This window comes from Galeopterus variegatus, unplaced genomic scaffold, assembly GCF_000696425.1.
Source record: "Galeopterus variegatus unplaced genomic scaffold, G_variegatus-3.0.2 Scaffold6340, whole genome shotgun sequence".
In the NCBI taxonomy this organism is placed as follows: Eukaryota; Metazoa; Chordata; class Mammalia; order Dermoptera; family Cynocephalidae; genus Galeopterus; species Galeopterus variegatus.
In genome coordinates, this window is record NW_007732451.1 from 17,173 (window position 1) to 32,838 (window position 15,666).

The 15,666-nt window shown below is 49.2% G+C and overlaps 1 protein-coding gene across 1 annotated transcript; it reads left to right on the forward strand.

Annotated features, from left to right (window-relative positions):
* The first annotated feature begins 308 nt into the window (after positions 1–308).
* AHCY (adenosylhomocysteinase) lies at positions 309–13,071 on the forward strand. The gene is made up of 9 exons (XM_008590733.1): positions 309–495; positions 1,681–1,756; positions 3,269–3,418; positions 4,333–4,445; positions 4,935–5,142; positions 5,231–5,318; positions 5,416–5,533; positions 8,316–8,510; positions 12,141–13,071. The coding sequence occupies exons 1-9, from the start codon at positions 310–312 to the stop codon at positions 12,270–12,272; spliced, it is 1,266 nt and encodes a 421-aa protein (XP_008588955.1). The 5' UTR covers position 309; the 3' UTR covers positions 12,273–13,071.
* The last annotated feature ends 2,595 nt before the right edge of the window (positions 13,072–15,666 follow it).

Sequence of the window (15,666 nt, forward strand, 5' to 3'; positions counted from 1 at the left end):
AGGTTGGTAGGCATCAACAGAAAGGGTATTGGGAGGTATAATCTGATAGCTGTTTTTTAAAGGGGCTCTCTGTGTGTAATTTTCACGTACCTGTGTGATTGACTGTGTTCTCCCACAAGGCTATAAGCTGCAGTTAGGCAGGGACGTCTTTCTGACTGCCTTGGCTCCACACGAGTTAAAGAATGCAGTGACAGATTGCGGAGTTTGAGTCCACACGTGGATCAGGGTCCTCACATAGTGACTGTGCTGCTTGGCTGGTGAGAGCAGGAGGCTCACAAAACTCCCACCCATCTTGCCCTTGCAGCTGACATGGGCCTGGCCGCCTGGGGGCGCAAGGCCCTGGACATCGCGGAGAATGAGATGCCGGGCCTGATGCGCATGCGGGAGATGTACTCGGGCTCCAAGCCACTGAAGGGTGCCCGCATCGCCGGCTGCCTGCACATGACTGTGGAAACCGCTGTCCTCATCGAGACCCTAGTCGCCCTGGGAGCTGAGGTGAGGTCTGCATATGTGTGACCCAGGAGAGTCCCTTACCCTCTCTGGGTTCAGCCAGGGAAGACGACGACTGTTCCAGGCTGGGGAGAAGTTCAGGGTGGGGCCCACCTCCGGCCAGCAGGGGCTTCTGTCTCCAGTGCTGCTACCCTTTGTGGTGAATGTTCTGCAGATTTTCTCCCTGACTGCGAAGGTAGCTTCTGACTGCCCTCAAAACATCATCCTGACTGAGAGCTCTGGAGGAAAAACTCAACCCCAGTGTCTCAGTTATGTAAGGGCTGGCTCTCATTGGCCCTCCTGTGGTCATGTGCCTTCCCTGGACCAATCATGGCTGCCAGAGGATAGAGTGTGATGATTGGCTCAGCGTGAGTCATGTGTACCAATGATTGACAGCTCTTTCAACAGCTCTGGGAGTTAAGGAGCAGAGCTGTTTCTGAAGAGGGGTCAGGACAGGACAGCCTAAAACAGCAAAGTAATCCAGGGCTCGGTCCTTGGACTTGTTATTTCTTTTTAACATTCACTCCCTTGGTGGTCTGATTTTATGGCTTTAAATACCATCTATAGGGCAATGACTCCGTAATGTATGTACTAGCCTGGACTTCTCCTTGGAAATCCAGACTTGTACATCTAGGTGCTGATGGGTCATCTCCACTTGGAGGTCTCCTGTGCATCTCAAGCTGAACACATCCAACACACTCATGATTTTCTGCCCCTCTTCCTCCTATAGTCTTCCCCATGAAAGTTAATAGAAACCAGGTTCTCTCAGTTCAAGAACCTGGGGGTCATTCCCGACTCCTCTTTCTCTCACTCCAGTAACTAATCCTTCAGCAAATCCTATCAGCTTGGCCTTCAGAATATACACAGGATTTGACAACTTCTATCACCACCACTGCAACCATTTATTTCTTGTCTGATGTCTTCTTCAGCAGCTTCTTCTCTTGTCTGTTTGCTTCAGTGCTTTCCCTTCCACATAGCACCAGAGTGATGTTTTAAAACCTTAAAACCTGAGCCAGATCTTGTCACTGCTGTGGTTCCCATCCATTCACCCAGCCTATGGTCATGCAGCTGGCTGGTCCTAGATCTCAAACCTCTCATCTCTAGCTCGAGGGCTTTCCCCATCCCTGCCCTGTGAACCTGGTGCTTCTGAGCCATTCATGACTAATGGTCCTGTCTTGCTGGCTCTTATAGGTGCGGTGGTCCAGCTGCAACATTTTCTCCACCCAAGACCATGCAGCGGCTGCCATTGCCAAGGCTGGCATTCCAGGTGAGTCCTGCATATGGGATGTGTGAAGGGGCTCTTCTCCCTGTTTGCTCCACTGACTCCTACAGCAACATGTTTCCTTTTGGCAGGGGAGAGGAGTTGTCATGGTCACAGAATCCTAGCCTAGTGACCCATAGGAAAGAGCTGCTTTGTCCCACCCATCTAAAATTGTAGGGAAGGTACCTATTTATCCATCTTAAGCCATGTAACCAGGAAAGGCAGGATCCTATGATTGGGAACCACATGATACAGAGGAGGGGAAGTTGTTTAAAGGAAGGATGTAGGTCCGTTTCCAAAGAACTGCAGAGGGATACAGGGCAGAAAAAGGGCCCCAGAAGCCCATTGCCTAGGGTATGATGGGCTAGGGGGCTGGGTAAGGGCCAAGACTAAGGAAAAAGGACTTTCTCACAAGCTGCTGGAGAAATGGGCACATGTCTATCGGGCTTGAGGAGGCGAGTGGTTAGATCTGATGGTGATTAAATAGGACATTCAAGATTCCTTCTAACCAGCCAAGAGGGGAGAGTGGGGGAGGACTCTTCCACAGACTGACCAGGACTGAATGGGCATTTTCTCCACTCCTCAGTCTTGGCTAGGCTCCATGGCCCTCTTCTGAGAAAGGCCTTATTTTCAAGACCATTGTCTGTTCCAGTTGGGGGGAGCAGTAGCTGGCCCTTTGTCCTTTGCTCACAGGAGGCTCTTGGGAGCCCCACACCTGTGTCCCCGTCATACCATAGACAGGAGGAGTATGGGCTGGCAGTCAGTAGCCCTTGGTTCTGCTGCCTACTCTGGAATGCCATGCTGAGTGACCCAGGTACATCCAGCTCCTCTCTGGGCATCTTCAGTGGTGGTGATTGTAATACCTGCCTCACAGGGTTTCTATGAAGAAGAGTGAGATGGGACGTGAAGCAGGTAGAGGAATGTCTGGCACCAAGAAAGTGGTACACATGTGGTAGCTGCTCTTAGTAATTTTTTGGCTAGGCTTTGCTTGAGACTAAGGCTCTTGGGCTCTCAAGGCCTTCCAGTGCAGAACAAACCTTAGATCCTCCCTTGTGGGTCCCACTGAGTAGGAAGCATTGTGGAACACACAATGGCAGTAGGCTTTGTGGGTGGGAGGCCTGGCCACTGTGGTTGATGGCCCAGTCCTTGGGGCCTACACAGAAGGGAGTGGTTAAGGAAACAATTATTTCCACATACCGATATCTGGGGGGCCGTATTTGGCTTCTGTCTCACTTAACCCATACTATTGTGAGCCCCATTTATAGAGGAGGAAACTGAGGCTCGGCGGAGGTCAAGTGATTTGCTCAAGGTCACACAGCTGGCAAGTGGTAGAGCCAGGACTTGAACTTGATCTGTCTGGCTCCACGTTGTGTTCTTACCACTGCTGAGTCCTCAGAGGGGTTGGAGGTGACTGGGGATGGGAATTTGGAAGGAGATAGCATTAACTCTGCCTGGGAAGTTCCCTGGAGCAGTTGCCAGTGGGGAAGGCCAGGCCCTGATGTGCCACTCATCCTCCAGTGTTCGCCTGGAAGGGTGAAACAGATGAGGAGTACCTGTGGTGCATCGAGCAGACGCTGTACTTCAAGGATGGGCCCCTCAACATGATTCTGGACGATGGCGGTGACCTTACCAACCTCATCCACACCAAGTACCCGCAGTTGCTGTCGGGTGAGCAGGGGGGACAGGTAGGCTGGGTGCTGGTGACCTGCCACATGAAGGCAGCAGGCCTGGCAAGCCTCCCAGCACCTCGAGCAGCAGAATTTGTGGGAGACAGTTGGACAACTGGCTCCTGCCGACATGCTGGGGGCCTGGCCTCCTGACTTCTTCTAATGCGACTGAGGGAGGCCTGGCTGAGATGACAGCCCAAGGGCAGGTACAAGGCCAGGACTAGGAATAGCTGGGGAGGAGAGTAGTGATGAGGGTTACAGAGAGTGCAGAGGCCCTGAGGCAGGAAAGGATTGACTGTTCAGGAAACAAAGGAAGCCATCACAGCAGCAGTGAACACGGGAACGTTCACTGGGGAGTACTGTATGATGTGGTTGGTGCTTTAGTGAAGGCCAGATATATGAGGACCTGACGGGCCAAGAGAGACAAGTTTGGCTTAATGCTCAGAGCTAAAGGAAGTCATTGGAGGATTTTGAAAATATTTATCTGAAAATATACATGTTAAAAATTGCGGGGCCAGCCCGTGGCTCACTTGGGAGAGCGTGGTGCTGACAACACCAAGTCAAGGGTTCGGATCACCTTACCAGTCATCTTTTAAAAAAAAATTGCTGCTGGCTGCCGTATGTAGGATGGGCTGTGACAGGGAGACCAGGCGAGAGATGATGGCAGGGACGAGGGCACTGGGAATGACAATGGAGAAGTTGGGGGTTGTTGGGAAGTAGAATCATTAGGCCTGGTGATGGAGTCCATGCAGGAGGGTGTCAGGGTATCTCCTCCCTCATGCTGGCCTGGGTGATTGGGTAGACCGGGGTCAGTCACGGAGGTGGGAACCCAGAAAGAAGAGTGGCTTTAGGGGACAAAGATGAGGAATTTGAGTAAGTTCAGGTGTGAAGCTCATTCCTTCCCCACTTGTTCAGGCATCCGAGGCATCTCCGAGGAGACCACCACTGGGGTCCACAATCTATACAAGATGATGGCCAACGGGATCCTGAAGGTGCCTGCCATCAATGTCAATGACTCTGTCACCAAGGTAAGCCGATGGGGCAGTGACAGTTCCACTGTTGGCTCCCAGTTCAGCTCCAGAGTAGGCCTCTGAAGAAGAGTACCCAGGAAGGCCAGGCTGGGGACATGAAGCCCTAACCTGAGGGGATAGTGGGATTATAGACTGAGTTAATAAATGCATTAAAGAATGGAAGAACTACACAGTGGGTCTCAGAGCTGGATTCAAGAGCTTTATGGTTTTGGGTATCAAGAGCTTTAACGTTAAGCAACTTCTCTGATGTGCAGTTGATCCCCGGAGAGTTTCTGGACTGGCAGAGAAAGACTTGGAGCTGATCAGAGTGAGGGGCATGTGGGGGCATTGGCTGGTGGGGAGGAGTCACAGAAGGTGATCAGCCCAGGCTGAGATACTGAGTAGGCCTGAGGCACCTGGGTCCTGTGGAACACTCTGAGGCTCAAGTGGTCCTGGCTCCAGGGCCTTGCCTACCCCCATTGCTCTCTTGTGCCCCTCTTCTTTCAGAGCAAGTTTGACAACCTCTATGGCTGCCGGGAGTCTCTCATAGATGGCATCAAACGGGCCACAGATGTGATGATTGCCGGCAAGGTGGCAGTGGTAGCAGGCTATGGTGACGTGGGCAAGGGCTGTGCCCAGGCCCTGAGGGGTTTTGGGGCTCGTGTCATCATCACCGAGATCGACCCCATCAATGCCTTGCAGGCTGCCATGGAGGGTATGATAGGGCGAGGGTTGACCATTAGCCACTGAGGCAGGAGGAGGGACAAGGCCACTGTAGATAACCCACGGCCACCTCTGCACAGGCTATGAGGTGACTACCATGGACGAGGCCTGTCAGGAGGGCAATATCTTTGTCACCACCACAGGCTGTGTTGACATCATCCTTGGCCGGTAGGTGCCACATGTGGTCCTGGGGAGCGAGGGAGGGGGGCAAGCTTGGTACTGCTCTTTGTCCCTGACAGTCACCCATGGGCTCGGGTTCCCACAGGCACTTTGAGCAGATGAAGGATGATGCCATCGTGTGTAACATCGGACACTTTGATGTGGAGATTGATGTCAAGTGGCTCAACGAGAACGCCGTGGAGAAGGTGAACATCAAGCCCCAGGTGAGAAGCTCCAGCCCTGCCAGCAAGTGGGCACGTGCTCAGGTGCTACCCACCAAAGAGGGTAGATAAGGAGACTTTTGCAACCCGGGCAGTGGGATGGGAGGAAGAGGGCCTGGGTCCAGAGCCAGACTTGAGATGTCAGACTTATCCTGAGAGCAGCCAGAGTCCCCAAAGGTACTAGGCAGGTGAGCTGTACATGGTGAACTAGCTGTTTTAGAAAGATCACTCTTGCCACATGTGAAGAATGAAAACGAGGGGGAGGCTTTTAGAGGATGCTGTCATAGTCCTTGCAAAGGATGTGGGCAGCCTCCACTTGGAGAGTGCTGTGGATGGATAGAGTGGATGTGGGGACAGGATGGGAGAAGAGTTAAAAACATGCTAGGTCTCTGGGCTGAATAGCTGGGTGAAAAGTAGGCCTATTTACTGAACTGGGAAAAGAACAAGATTACAACGGGGTTTGAAACATGAGTTCCTCTGGGGTATATAAAATTTTATTTGGGTTATATTTATTGCGAGTTTGTTTTGTGTGATTATAAAAGTCATAAGTTTCTGGAAGACATTTTGGCTTTGAGTATCAAGGGCTTTAAAGTTAAGCAAACTCTTTGGGCAGTATCTCCTCCAAGAAATAATTTAAGTCTGTATATAAAAATGTTCATCACGTTTTTCAAAGGGAAAATACCCCACCTACTGTGGGGCACTTTGAGTTGGTGCCCATGCTATCTTTGAGATGTTGTATACAAGATACAGTAGACACAGAGGTGGCCAAAACCCTGACACCCACACGGTCAAAGCCATACCACCAGCCCAGCCAGGAGCCCAGAGCCCCGAGCCCCAGAGAGGCAGGCAAGTGCTTCCGTGAACACACATCCCTCATCCATATGCCCTGTCCCGCTCCCCTTGGGCCCTCTGCCCCAGTGTGGGAGTTCTCTTTGGGTAGGTCCTGTGCTTACGTAGGGGTGTCAGTTCCTGGCTAGGCAGAGGGTGCCTCCATCTCTCTGCCTAAGGGCCTGGCACTCACCACAGCACGGGGGAGGGTGGGGCATGCTTCCCTGAGAGCCAGACAGGCTGCCTTCTGCAGAGGCATCACAGGGCTATGTTGGGGTGATGGGCACCTCTCCCCCAAGCCGCCCTCCAAACCTGGATTCTGTCCTCACCCTTGACATCCTGACAGTCTTTCCAAAGTTCTTCCCAACTTCATCTCCTTTCCATCTTCTCCAGGATCTATACATTAGGGCGTCCTGGTTGTCCAGGACTGAATTGCTGAATTGTTGTCCCTGAATGCTCCACCACAGCTCCTGCTTCTGATCATTTGTCTAGATACTCCTTTTGTTTGGAACAAAGGAAACGGACATCCTGACAGTCTTTCCAAAGTTCTTCCCAACTTCATCTCCTTTCCATCTTCTCCAGGACCTATACATTAGGGCGTCCTGGTTGTCCAGGACTGAATTGCTGAATTGTTGTCCCTGAATGCTCCACCATAGCTCCTGCTTCTGATCATTTGTCTAGATACTCCTTTTGTTTGGAACAAAGGAAACACCCTTTTCTTTGCCACCTTCTAAGCCTCATAGCAAGGGACCCCTTTCCTACCCTACTGTTCAGGCATAGGGCAATGCCCACATGCTTTGTGCAGACCCCTAGTGCCCCACCCATAACACTGCAGTTGGAATCACGGGCTTTGGTCTCTGCCTCCACTGGTGTACCACGAGGGCGGAGTCCAGGTTGACTTGTCCCTGGGAGCGTCTTGTTTCAGATGTGTGTCGGTAAATCTTTGTCCAATGAAAGAATGCTTGATGGGCAACAGAGACCTTTCCTTGGGCCTATACTAGGCCTCTTGGAGTAGCGTGGAAACCTGGACTTTTGGGGCAATGTTTGGGAGGCAGTGTGAAGGGGGAGGGACAGCAAGTGGAAGGATGGGAGTGAGGAGAAAGCGGATTTGTATGTGTTCAGGCAGCAGGAGGAGATGGGGGATTGGGGGCATTGAGGCTGGGGTTTCCACTTCACATTCACTCACTAAACCAGGAATTCTTAACCTTGGCACAGTCACCCGGGAGGCACACTGCAGGCCACTTGAATAGGAACCTTTGAGGCTGAGACCAGGACATCCTTATATGTTAAAGCTTCTGAGGCGTGGTGCTGATAACACCAAGGTCCAGGGTTTGGATCCCCATACCAGCTAACTGCCAAAAAACATAATAAGGCTTCCGAGGTGATTCTGATGTGCAGCCAAAGTTGAGCGCCACTGCATTCAACTTTTAGTGGTGATTGAGAACATTAGATCTGGCCTCAGGCTGTCCAGGCTCAAATTGCAGCCACTTCTTAATGTGTGCCTCTGGAAAGTAACTTAACCCTGTAAACTTCAGATTCTTTATCTGGGAAATGGGGATGATAGCAGTACTTAAATCATAGGGTTGTTTTTAGGGTTAAATTTGATAGTTTTATGTAAAGGACCTAGCACAAGGCACAGGGCAATAATGGTAATAGTGATAACATTAGCTACTACTTACTGAGTAAATGGTATGTGCCAGTTGCTTTACATGTGTCAGCTCATTAAATTCTCACAGCAGAACTGTGAGGTCTGTAGCTCAGAGCTGCTTAATAAATATTGGCTATTGTTAATTGTCTGTGCCAGGCCCTGTGCTAGAGGTTGTTCTGGGGCAGTCCGAGCCCTTAAGGGCACTGTTGGAGGCAGGGAAGCCTACTGGACAAGCGGGTAGGGTGTGGCAGTGATGGACTGTGAGGACAGCGCCCTGCCAGCCCTCACCATTGCTCTGCCCACTTGCAGGTAGACCGCTACTGGCTGAAGAACGGGCGCCGCATCATCCTGCTGGCCGAGGGCCGGCTGGTCAACTTGGGCTGTGCCATGGGCCACCCCAGCTTTGTGATGAGCAACTCCTTCACCAACCAGGTGCTGGCTCAGATTGAGCTGTGGACCCACGCAGACAAGTACCCTGTCGGGGTTCACTTCCTGCCCAAGAAGGTATTCACCCCCCTCAAACCTAGGGTCATGTGTGTGACCCTGGGCTCCCCACGCAGGTCTTGCCAGTTTTTAAAGTACTTGTCTATCTGTCCCCCTAGACAAGGTCTTCTGTGGTGCAGAAATCACTTTCCCTATTTGACAGAAGAGGAAACTGAGGGCCAAAGTGGCGAATGACTCCCTGAAGAACACCCAGAGTGGCAGGACTAGGTGGGGAAGAGAGCATGGGCTCTGCAGTGAGACCTAGTTTGAATCTCAGCCTTACCACTTACAGGCTGTGTAACTGGAGCAAGTTACTTAACTTCTCTGTGCCTCCATTTCTCTGTCTGTAAACTGTAAAATGAAGGAAATAGTACCTCCCTGAAGGATTGTGAGGATTTCCTTAGATTGGGGTCTCAAACCGACATGCCCACAGGGATTGGGCAGGTAAGTGAGTGAAGCAGGCTGGGTGGGAGCTGAAGAGCACATGACCCAGGTAAAGCGGTGTGCCACTCAGTTCTCATTACCCTGGAGCCCTGGTCCATTGGACTAGGTAGGGCTTCTGACATTTCAAGAGAAGCTGGAGGGGCTGGCTGGTTAGCTCAGCTGGTTAAAGTATGATTTTATAACACCAAGGTCAAGGGTTTGGATCCCCATGCCTGCCAGCCACCAAAAAAAAAGAAAAAAGAAAAGCCAAGTACCAAGATCTTTGTATGAAAGAAACAATTTTTAAATATAGGCAACTTCTTAAACAGTTTTTGAAAATAACTGGGTGCATCAACTGGGACATGTGTATAAGAGGGCAGTCTACAGGATGCAGGTTTGTGGCCTTGGAGTAAGATGGTACGTCGCTAAGCATGGCACATGACACGCTATGGGTGTGTGGTCAGGGTAACCACGGTGATGAGGTCCTCTAACATCAAATCCAGTACTTAATACCCCATGCAACATGCCCATCCCCAGGGATCAGAATTGCTTTGTTTTAGTGCTGGCTCTTTTTGTCAGTATCAGAGGTGAACTCAGCTTTGCCACTTGTCTTGTCAGATCCTCAGTTTCCCTATCAGCTAAATGGTAAGAGGAGAGCTAGCTCTCCCAGCCTTTGGCTGCTGGAAAGGCTACGATGGGATCTTCATACCACCCCTTTATGCCTAGAAAGGCTGGTTCTGCCAATTGAGGAAGTAGTAGGAAGAAGCCTAGGTGTCCACTTGAGGCCTAGGCATCTGTGTCCAGGGCCAGCCAACTCCTTCCTCCTAGTCTCTCTGGAGCACTGTCTTGCTGGATCAAATATTTTACCCATAAGGATCTCAAGGGCTACCATGTTTGGTGTACCAGCCAAGTCCCCAGGCTTGTTGTGGGTTTAAAAAAAAAAAACACTTGACCCCCATCTGATCCCAGTTGGGAAAAATATGGCTATGAATGTGATGAAAAATTGGGCAGACCTTTGAAATCAGGCTAGGGTTGGAAGTGAAAGAGGCAAAGAGCTTGCCTCCTGTCCCAGCACCTGGCCCCATCCTTACCTTCTTCCTTCATTGCTGCCATGACATGGCTAGGGGACAGGGCACCCTTGGCTTTATGCCTCACATGCCATGTATAGGTGAGGGATTAGGTACGTTGGTTAACAACAATGACAGAGGGATTAGATACCTTGGTTAATAACAATGACAGAGGACAGCCAGCATTTATTAAAGTACCTACTTTCAACTAATCACTCTGAATATCACTGCTCTTTGTAATAGTTGTGAGAGATGAATGGTTGTTACATCCATCCTACAAATGGGGAAACTACGGTTTAGAGATTGACTTGTTCTCATAGCTGAGTGTCTGGCCAGTAGAACCTAGTTCTGTCTGTCCAAGTTGTTAACCATCATGTCACACTGCCTTCTGGTGTGGGGAGCTGGGAGAAGGAAAGGCATCCTGCGCTAGGTCAGGCTAAATGAAGGGACAATTCAGTGTGTACTCTGGGAGTTGGAGGCCTTCATTCTCCCTCTAGAAGTGACATGGACTTGGGGCTGGGCTCTGGTCCTGCCTTTGCCTACCTCTCCCATGAGCACATTATCACAAGGATAAATGCCTTTCCAACTTCCTAGGGGTGTTTGTGAGGCTCTAATGAGACAGTGGATGTGAAACCACTTGGGAATGTAGAAGCTCTGTGGGCTGGGCTGTGGTCAAAGGCTGTCATGCCATCATGGGATGGGACTTGGGGCCCTCAGGAGAGGCCCTACTCAGAGATAGAAGCTGAGAAAGTGAGAGCCACACCCAGAGTTGATCTTTATGTCCAGCCTCTTGGCTTCTTTTCAGGCTTCTTTTATGCATTTCAGCACTGATCAGAGTTAGAAGTTTGCTTTATTTAACCTCTGTCCTCCTCTGTTTCCATTCAGTCTCTTCAAAGCTGCCCTGAAGGCCATTAGCTGGAATGCTTGAGACATAGTTTGGGGCTTTGGGGCTAGATGGACCTGGGTTCAAATCCTAGTCCTCTTGTTCACTGAGTGTAGGACCTTGGGCAAATCATTCCGCATTTCCAAGCCTTGATTGCCTCATTTATAAAAGGAGATGGCAGTTTTTTATTAGTTAGGATCCTTTTTGGTGGCAAGTAATAGAAACCCAGTTCAAACCAGTGTGTAACAATTTAAACCCCCAAACTTCCTGGCTTAAAGCAATAAACATTTATCTCAGTTTTGTGAGTCAGGAGTTTGAGATCAGCTTAGCTGTCTGGTTCTGACTCAGGGTCTTCCATGAGGTTGCAGTCAAGATTTCTGACAGGGCTGCAGTCATCTGAAGGCTTGACTGGGGCTGGAAGATCCACTTCATGTCACTGTTGACAGGAAGTTTCAGTGTCTTGCCCATGGCCTTCTACATAGTGCTGATCATGTGTCCTCATGAAATGGCAGCTGGCTTTTCCCAGAGTGAGTGATTGGGAGAGAGCAAGGAGGAAGTCACAGTGTCTTTTATGACCTTGTCTCCAAAGTCAAACTGCATTCCCTCCGCTTTACTCTACTCACTAGAAGTGAGTCATTCGAGGGGTGGGGAATTAGGCTTTACCTCTTGAAGGAAGGAGTATCAAGTAACTTATGGATATACTTTTATCAAAAGAGGAACCAATTTAATAAAAAACAGAACTCTGTGGGGTATATAATAGAGAAGTCTAAGGTTCAGACACAGGATCCAGGATTCAGTGTCATCATAACTCTGTCTTCCTCTCTCTCTTGGCTCTTGTTTTCTCTACATTCACTTCACTTGTCAATTAGACTTGCCACTGGTGAGCTGAAACTAATAACCTTCCTGTTTAGGAATCCCAGTGGAATTGGAGCACTTCTGTCTGTACCTAGTATGGAAAATATGTCCTATCTATAGATAAATTGCAGAGAAGTATTTTGGTTAGCTGCTTGGGTTGGTGGAGGATGAGGAAGGAGATGTAATTGATGGTCCCACCAGAGCTGCTTGGAGGGGAGGATGTGGCATGGTTCCCTCTTGAGGGAGAGCTGGGCAGCCAACACATCCACTGAGCCTGGCTGTGAGGATGGGATAAAGTAATATGGCTAACACACATGGCAGATACCCCAAACAGAACAGTTTCTACCTCTGTTGGTGGCTGGATGCAGGTAAGGGGTCCCAGAGCATGGCAGTGATTCCAGGTCTTCCTGTGTTTCTCCCCAGCTGGATGAGGCAGTGGCTGAAGCCCACCTGGGCAAACTGAATGTGAAGCTGACCAAGCTGACTGAGAAGCAGGCCCAGTACCTGGGCATGTCCCGCGATGGCCCCTTCAAGCCTGATCACTACCGCTACTGAGAGCCAGGCCTGCCCTTCACCTTCCAGCTGCCATCCTTGCCCAGGCCCAATTGTTCCTCCCAAGAATGGCACCAACTTTGTGATTGGTTTGTTAACATCCCCCTTCGACTCCCTGGGGCTAGTCACTCAATGTCTGGCCTCTGCTGCATCCCTCATAGTGTTCCGAGTATGGCAGGGGGAATTGAGAGGCCCCTCTTCAAGCCCTGGTCATGATGGAGGCACAAGGGGAACATCCACGGAGAACCATGAGTTCAGGGGCTTTGGGACTGCCCAGTCAGTCCTTCCTTAGACTGGAAGTCATTAATGGTGGTCAGAAAGCCCATGCACTTTACCATCTAGGTCTTCACCTGGCCTATGGACTTTTACCAGTGTGCTTGGTTTACAAGTTCACTGGTTCCTCAGCCCAAGACAGTCGAGAAGGAACTATGTTAAAAAGCAAGGAGGAACTGTTGGAGTTTGAATGTTCCTGAGAGCCTGGGTTGGTGCTGGGCCTTCTCTTAAACCTGAGAACAATGATGTTGATACTTTTAGTCCCTGTCTTACAGGGTTTAGAATACACTGTTAAAGATAGAAACAAAAAATTTAGCCAGAACAGGACAAGAGAGGTGATAGGCAGAGGTTGAGAGGGACCAGAAAAACATAAAAGCAGACATAGATTTGCTACCACTTTGTAACATGATGGTTCCTATCACAGCCCTGGGTCAAAAAGAGATTAATTTGGTTTATAAAGTTTATATAATGTTTATAATGTTAAAAGAAAGCAGGATGGTGGGTAAATAAAAATTTTGGTGCCTAAAAAGAATTTTGAACTTTTATTATATAGATAATCCACTGCCAGTAATGTATGGCAATGAACAAGGGGTTATAGTCATGTAGTTATGAAGCATTGAGGACACAATGTGTTGTCTGCAGTGTCAGATGGTAAGGGCTGCAGGCAACCACTTAGGCTTGGAAGAATAGGTAAAGCAAAGAGGGAACCCTTATCTCTTCAGATGTGTCTCTTGTAAAAATAACCTGTTTTTAACCCAATCTGAGACTGTCATTTACTAGATGGATTTAACCTATTTATAATTATTATAATCCCTGTTTGTATTCATGTCATCTTTTTTTTACACTGAAGATCTTTAAAAGTTTACAGTAACAAAATATGCAATATCTCCTTTTAATGCAAACATCCTCTATAATTTTTTGTGTTCTTATTCATATTTTTTCTCCCCATTTTTTACCTCTTTGGATTAATCCAGTGTATCTTGGGTTCAGGGAGGCATGAGGGGCTAAAACATGCTCACTTGGGCTTAGATGCTCATCAGGGTGTCCTGCTCTTCAACAATTCTCACCTTTTTTTTCCAGAGCGCATATAGTTGAAGTTGTGTAGGTTACATGTATATGAGATGAGTCCACTGTAAATAACTTACAAAGTTTGGTACTTCAACTATTATTACTAATAGATGGCATAGGACCGTTCTCAAGGGATCACAACACCAGAGGTCAAAACAGGTCGAGATCCACTACCATACCCACTACCATTTATTGCACACCTGGCACATTTCTTACGTGTCAGGCATTGTTCGAGTATTTTATGAGTATGACCTCATTCATTTCTCATGATAACCTTGGGAGACTTGAATTCCAGTGTTACAGCAATAAACTGAGGCTGAGAGCAACCACGAGAGGGAGCTATTTTTTGTACTAGATAGGACTCTGAGACCAAAATCTAAACCCCTTCCATACCCACAGGCTCAGGTTTAGGAGGAATGGGACATGGTTTCAGACTCCCCAACACCAGGTCCCCTGAAGGCAAGGCTGCCACCAGAGAGAGCTTCTCACAGCTCCACCTCAGTTCCTGTGCCCATCGTGGCCTTCAGGACAATGACTGGAAAAAGAGGGGAAGGCTGCTAAATGCTTTACTTTGCACAGCAGCCATGCTGCTCCCTCCAAGGGGCCCCTGCCTGTGTGTAAGCGTACTCCCTCCAAGTCTCTTTCCTCCCAGACACAGAAAATACATTTCCAGATGTTCTCTCTGTGAGATGCCATGTAGTCTCCCTGCTTTTGGTTCCCTAGCAGTTCTGGTTTCTATTATCCCAGCCTTTTCCTTTCCTCTTTGGAGATGTCCTGTCAGTTCGCAGAATCTTTTCTTTTTAAAAACATACCCTCTCCTTTCACTTCTGGTCTCAGACTTACCTCTGATCTTGGGTCTGCTAATCTGTCACATGTGTGACACTGACCGGGTACCCAGCATGAAACATAACGTCTCTCCTTCCCCACTTCCACTCTTGATGTCCAAGCTCCCCCACTGAAGCTTCATAGGGAAGGGAGGAATTGGCCAAGGGTCTTATAGTATCTGGCCTGGCTCTGGATGGTGTTTTTCCAGAAAAGGGAGATAGGAGGATGATGCTTGGGAGGTTTTGTGGAGCAAGTAGCGTGGGTTTTGGAAGGAGGAGACCTGGATCCGCTGTTGACTTAACCATATTACTTGGGACAGGGACAGAAACACCTAACTCAGATGGTTGTCATGAGCCTTAAGTAATAACATGTGTGAGAGTTTTATGTCAAGTTTTAAGGGCTGTGTCAGGCACCAGGGGGTGGGAGGGAGCTGTTTTGAGGGCAGGGAATTTAGAACATTTAGAAGATACTTTAGAAAAATTATAAAATCTTAGAACCAGGAAGGACCTTAGTGTTAGAGCATCTGTAGAACAGAATCCAGTATTTGAATATAGAGAAATGGAGGTGCAGGTGACTTATCCAAAGCCACCCTGCAGGTCTGGGTGTCATGCTTTCCTCCATTCAGGACTCTTTCCTGCACTCTAAGCTTCATGCCCAACCTGCATGTGGCAGGCTGTGGTGGAAGGGCCCTGCTATGCTGGAGGTGCTGCGATCCCTTTCTAAGTCTTGTCAGGGACAGAAGTACTGAGGAACTTAAAGGGCTTGGAGGTAGCATGGACTAAAACCCAGGAAGGGTCATGGGGGCCTGTTTATTCTAGCAGGCAGGGGTCAGTTGTGCTTTAGGAGTCTAAGATTCCAGGAAACCCCTGGAGCCCAGATTCTCATCCCCGGAAACCCCAGGAATCCAGATTTTCATTCCTGATCCCCACTGTAGACTATCCCAGGGGACAGCTAGGAAACCTGCTTGAGGTGGTAGAAGCAGCCAGGAGTGCTCATGTGATCCAGGCCTTGTCAATTAGCTTCAACCAATTCCTCATCAATCAATTCTTCAAACAGGCTCAAGGACAGGCATGTGGCTCAAGCTGGTCCAGATTCAATCCCAGGATTTTAGGAGTTTGGCTAGAAATCTGGTGTGGTGCAAGAGTGACCCCAGGAGCTTACTCTGGGCTGTTTGGACCCAGTGGGAGCTGGACTTGGACTCAGATTCCCCCAGGACTAATAGCTTCCTTTC

Excerpts from the sequence above, each read along its gene's own strand:
- AHCY (XM_008590733.1), top strand. The coding sequence starts at position 310 with ATGGGCCTGGCCGCCTGGGGGCGCAAGGCCCTGGACATCGCGGAGAAT. Across the intron at positions 496-1,680 it reads TAGTCGCCCTGGGAGCTGAG|GTGCGGTGGTCCAGCTGCAA; the intron begins GTGAGGTCTGCA and ends TGGCTCTTATAG. Across the intron at positions 5,143-5,230 it reads CTTGCAGGCTGCCATGGAGG|GCTATGAGGTGACTACCATG; the intron begins GTATGATAGGGC and ends ACCTCTGCACAG.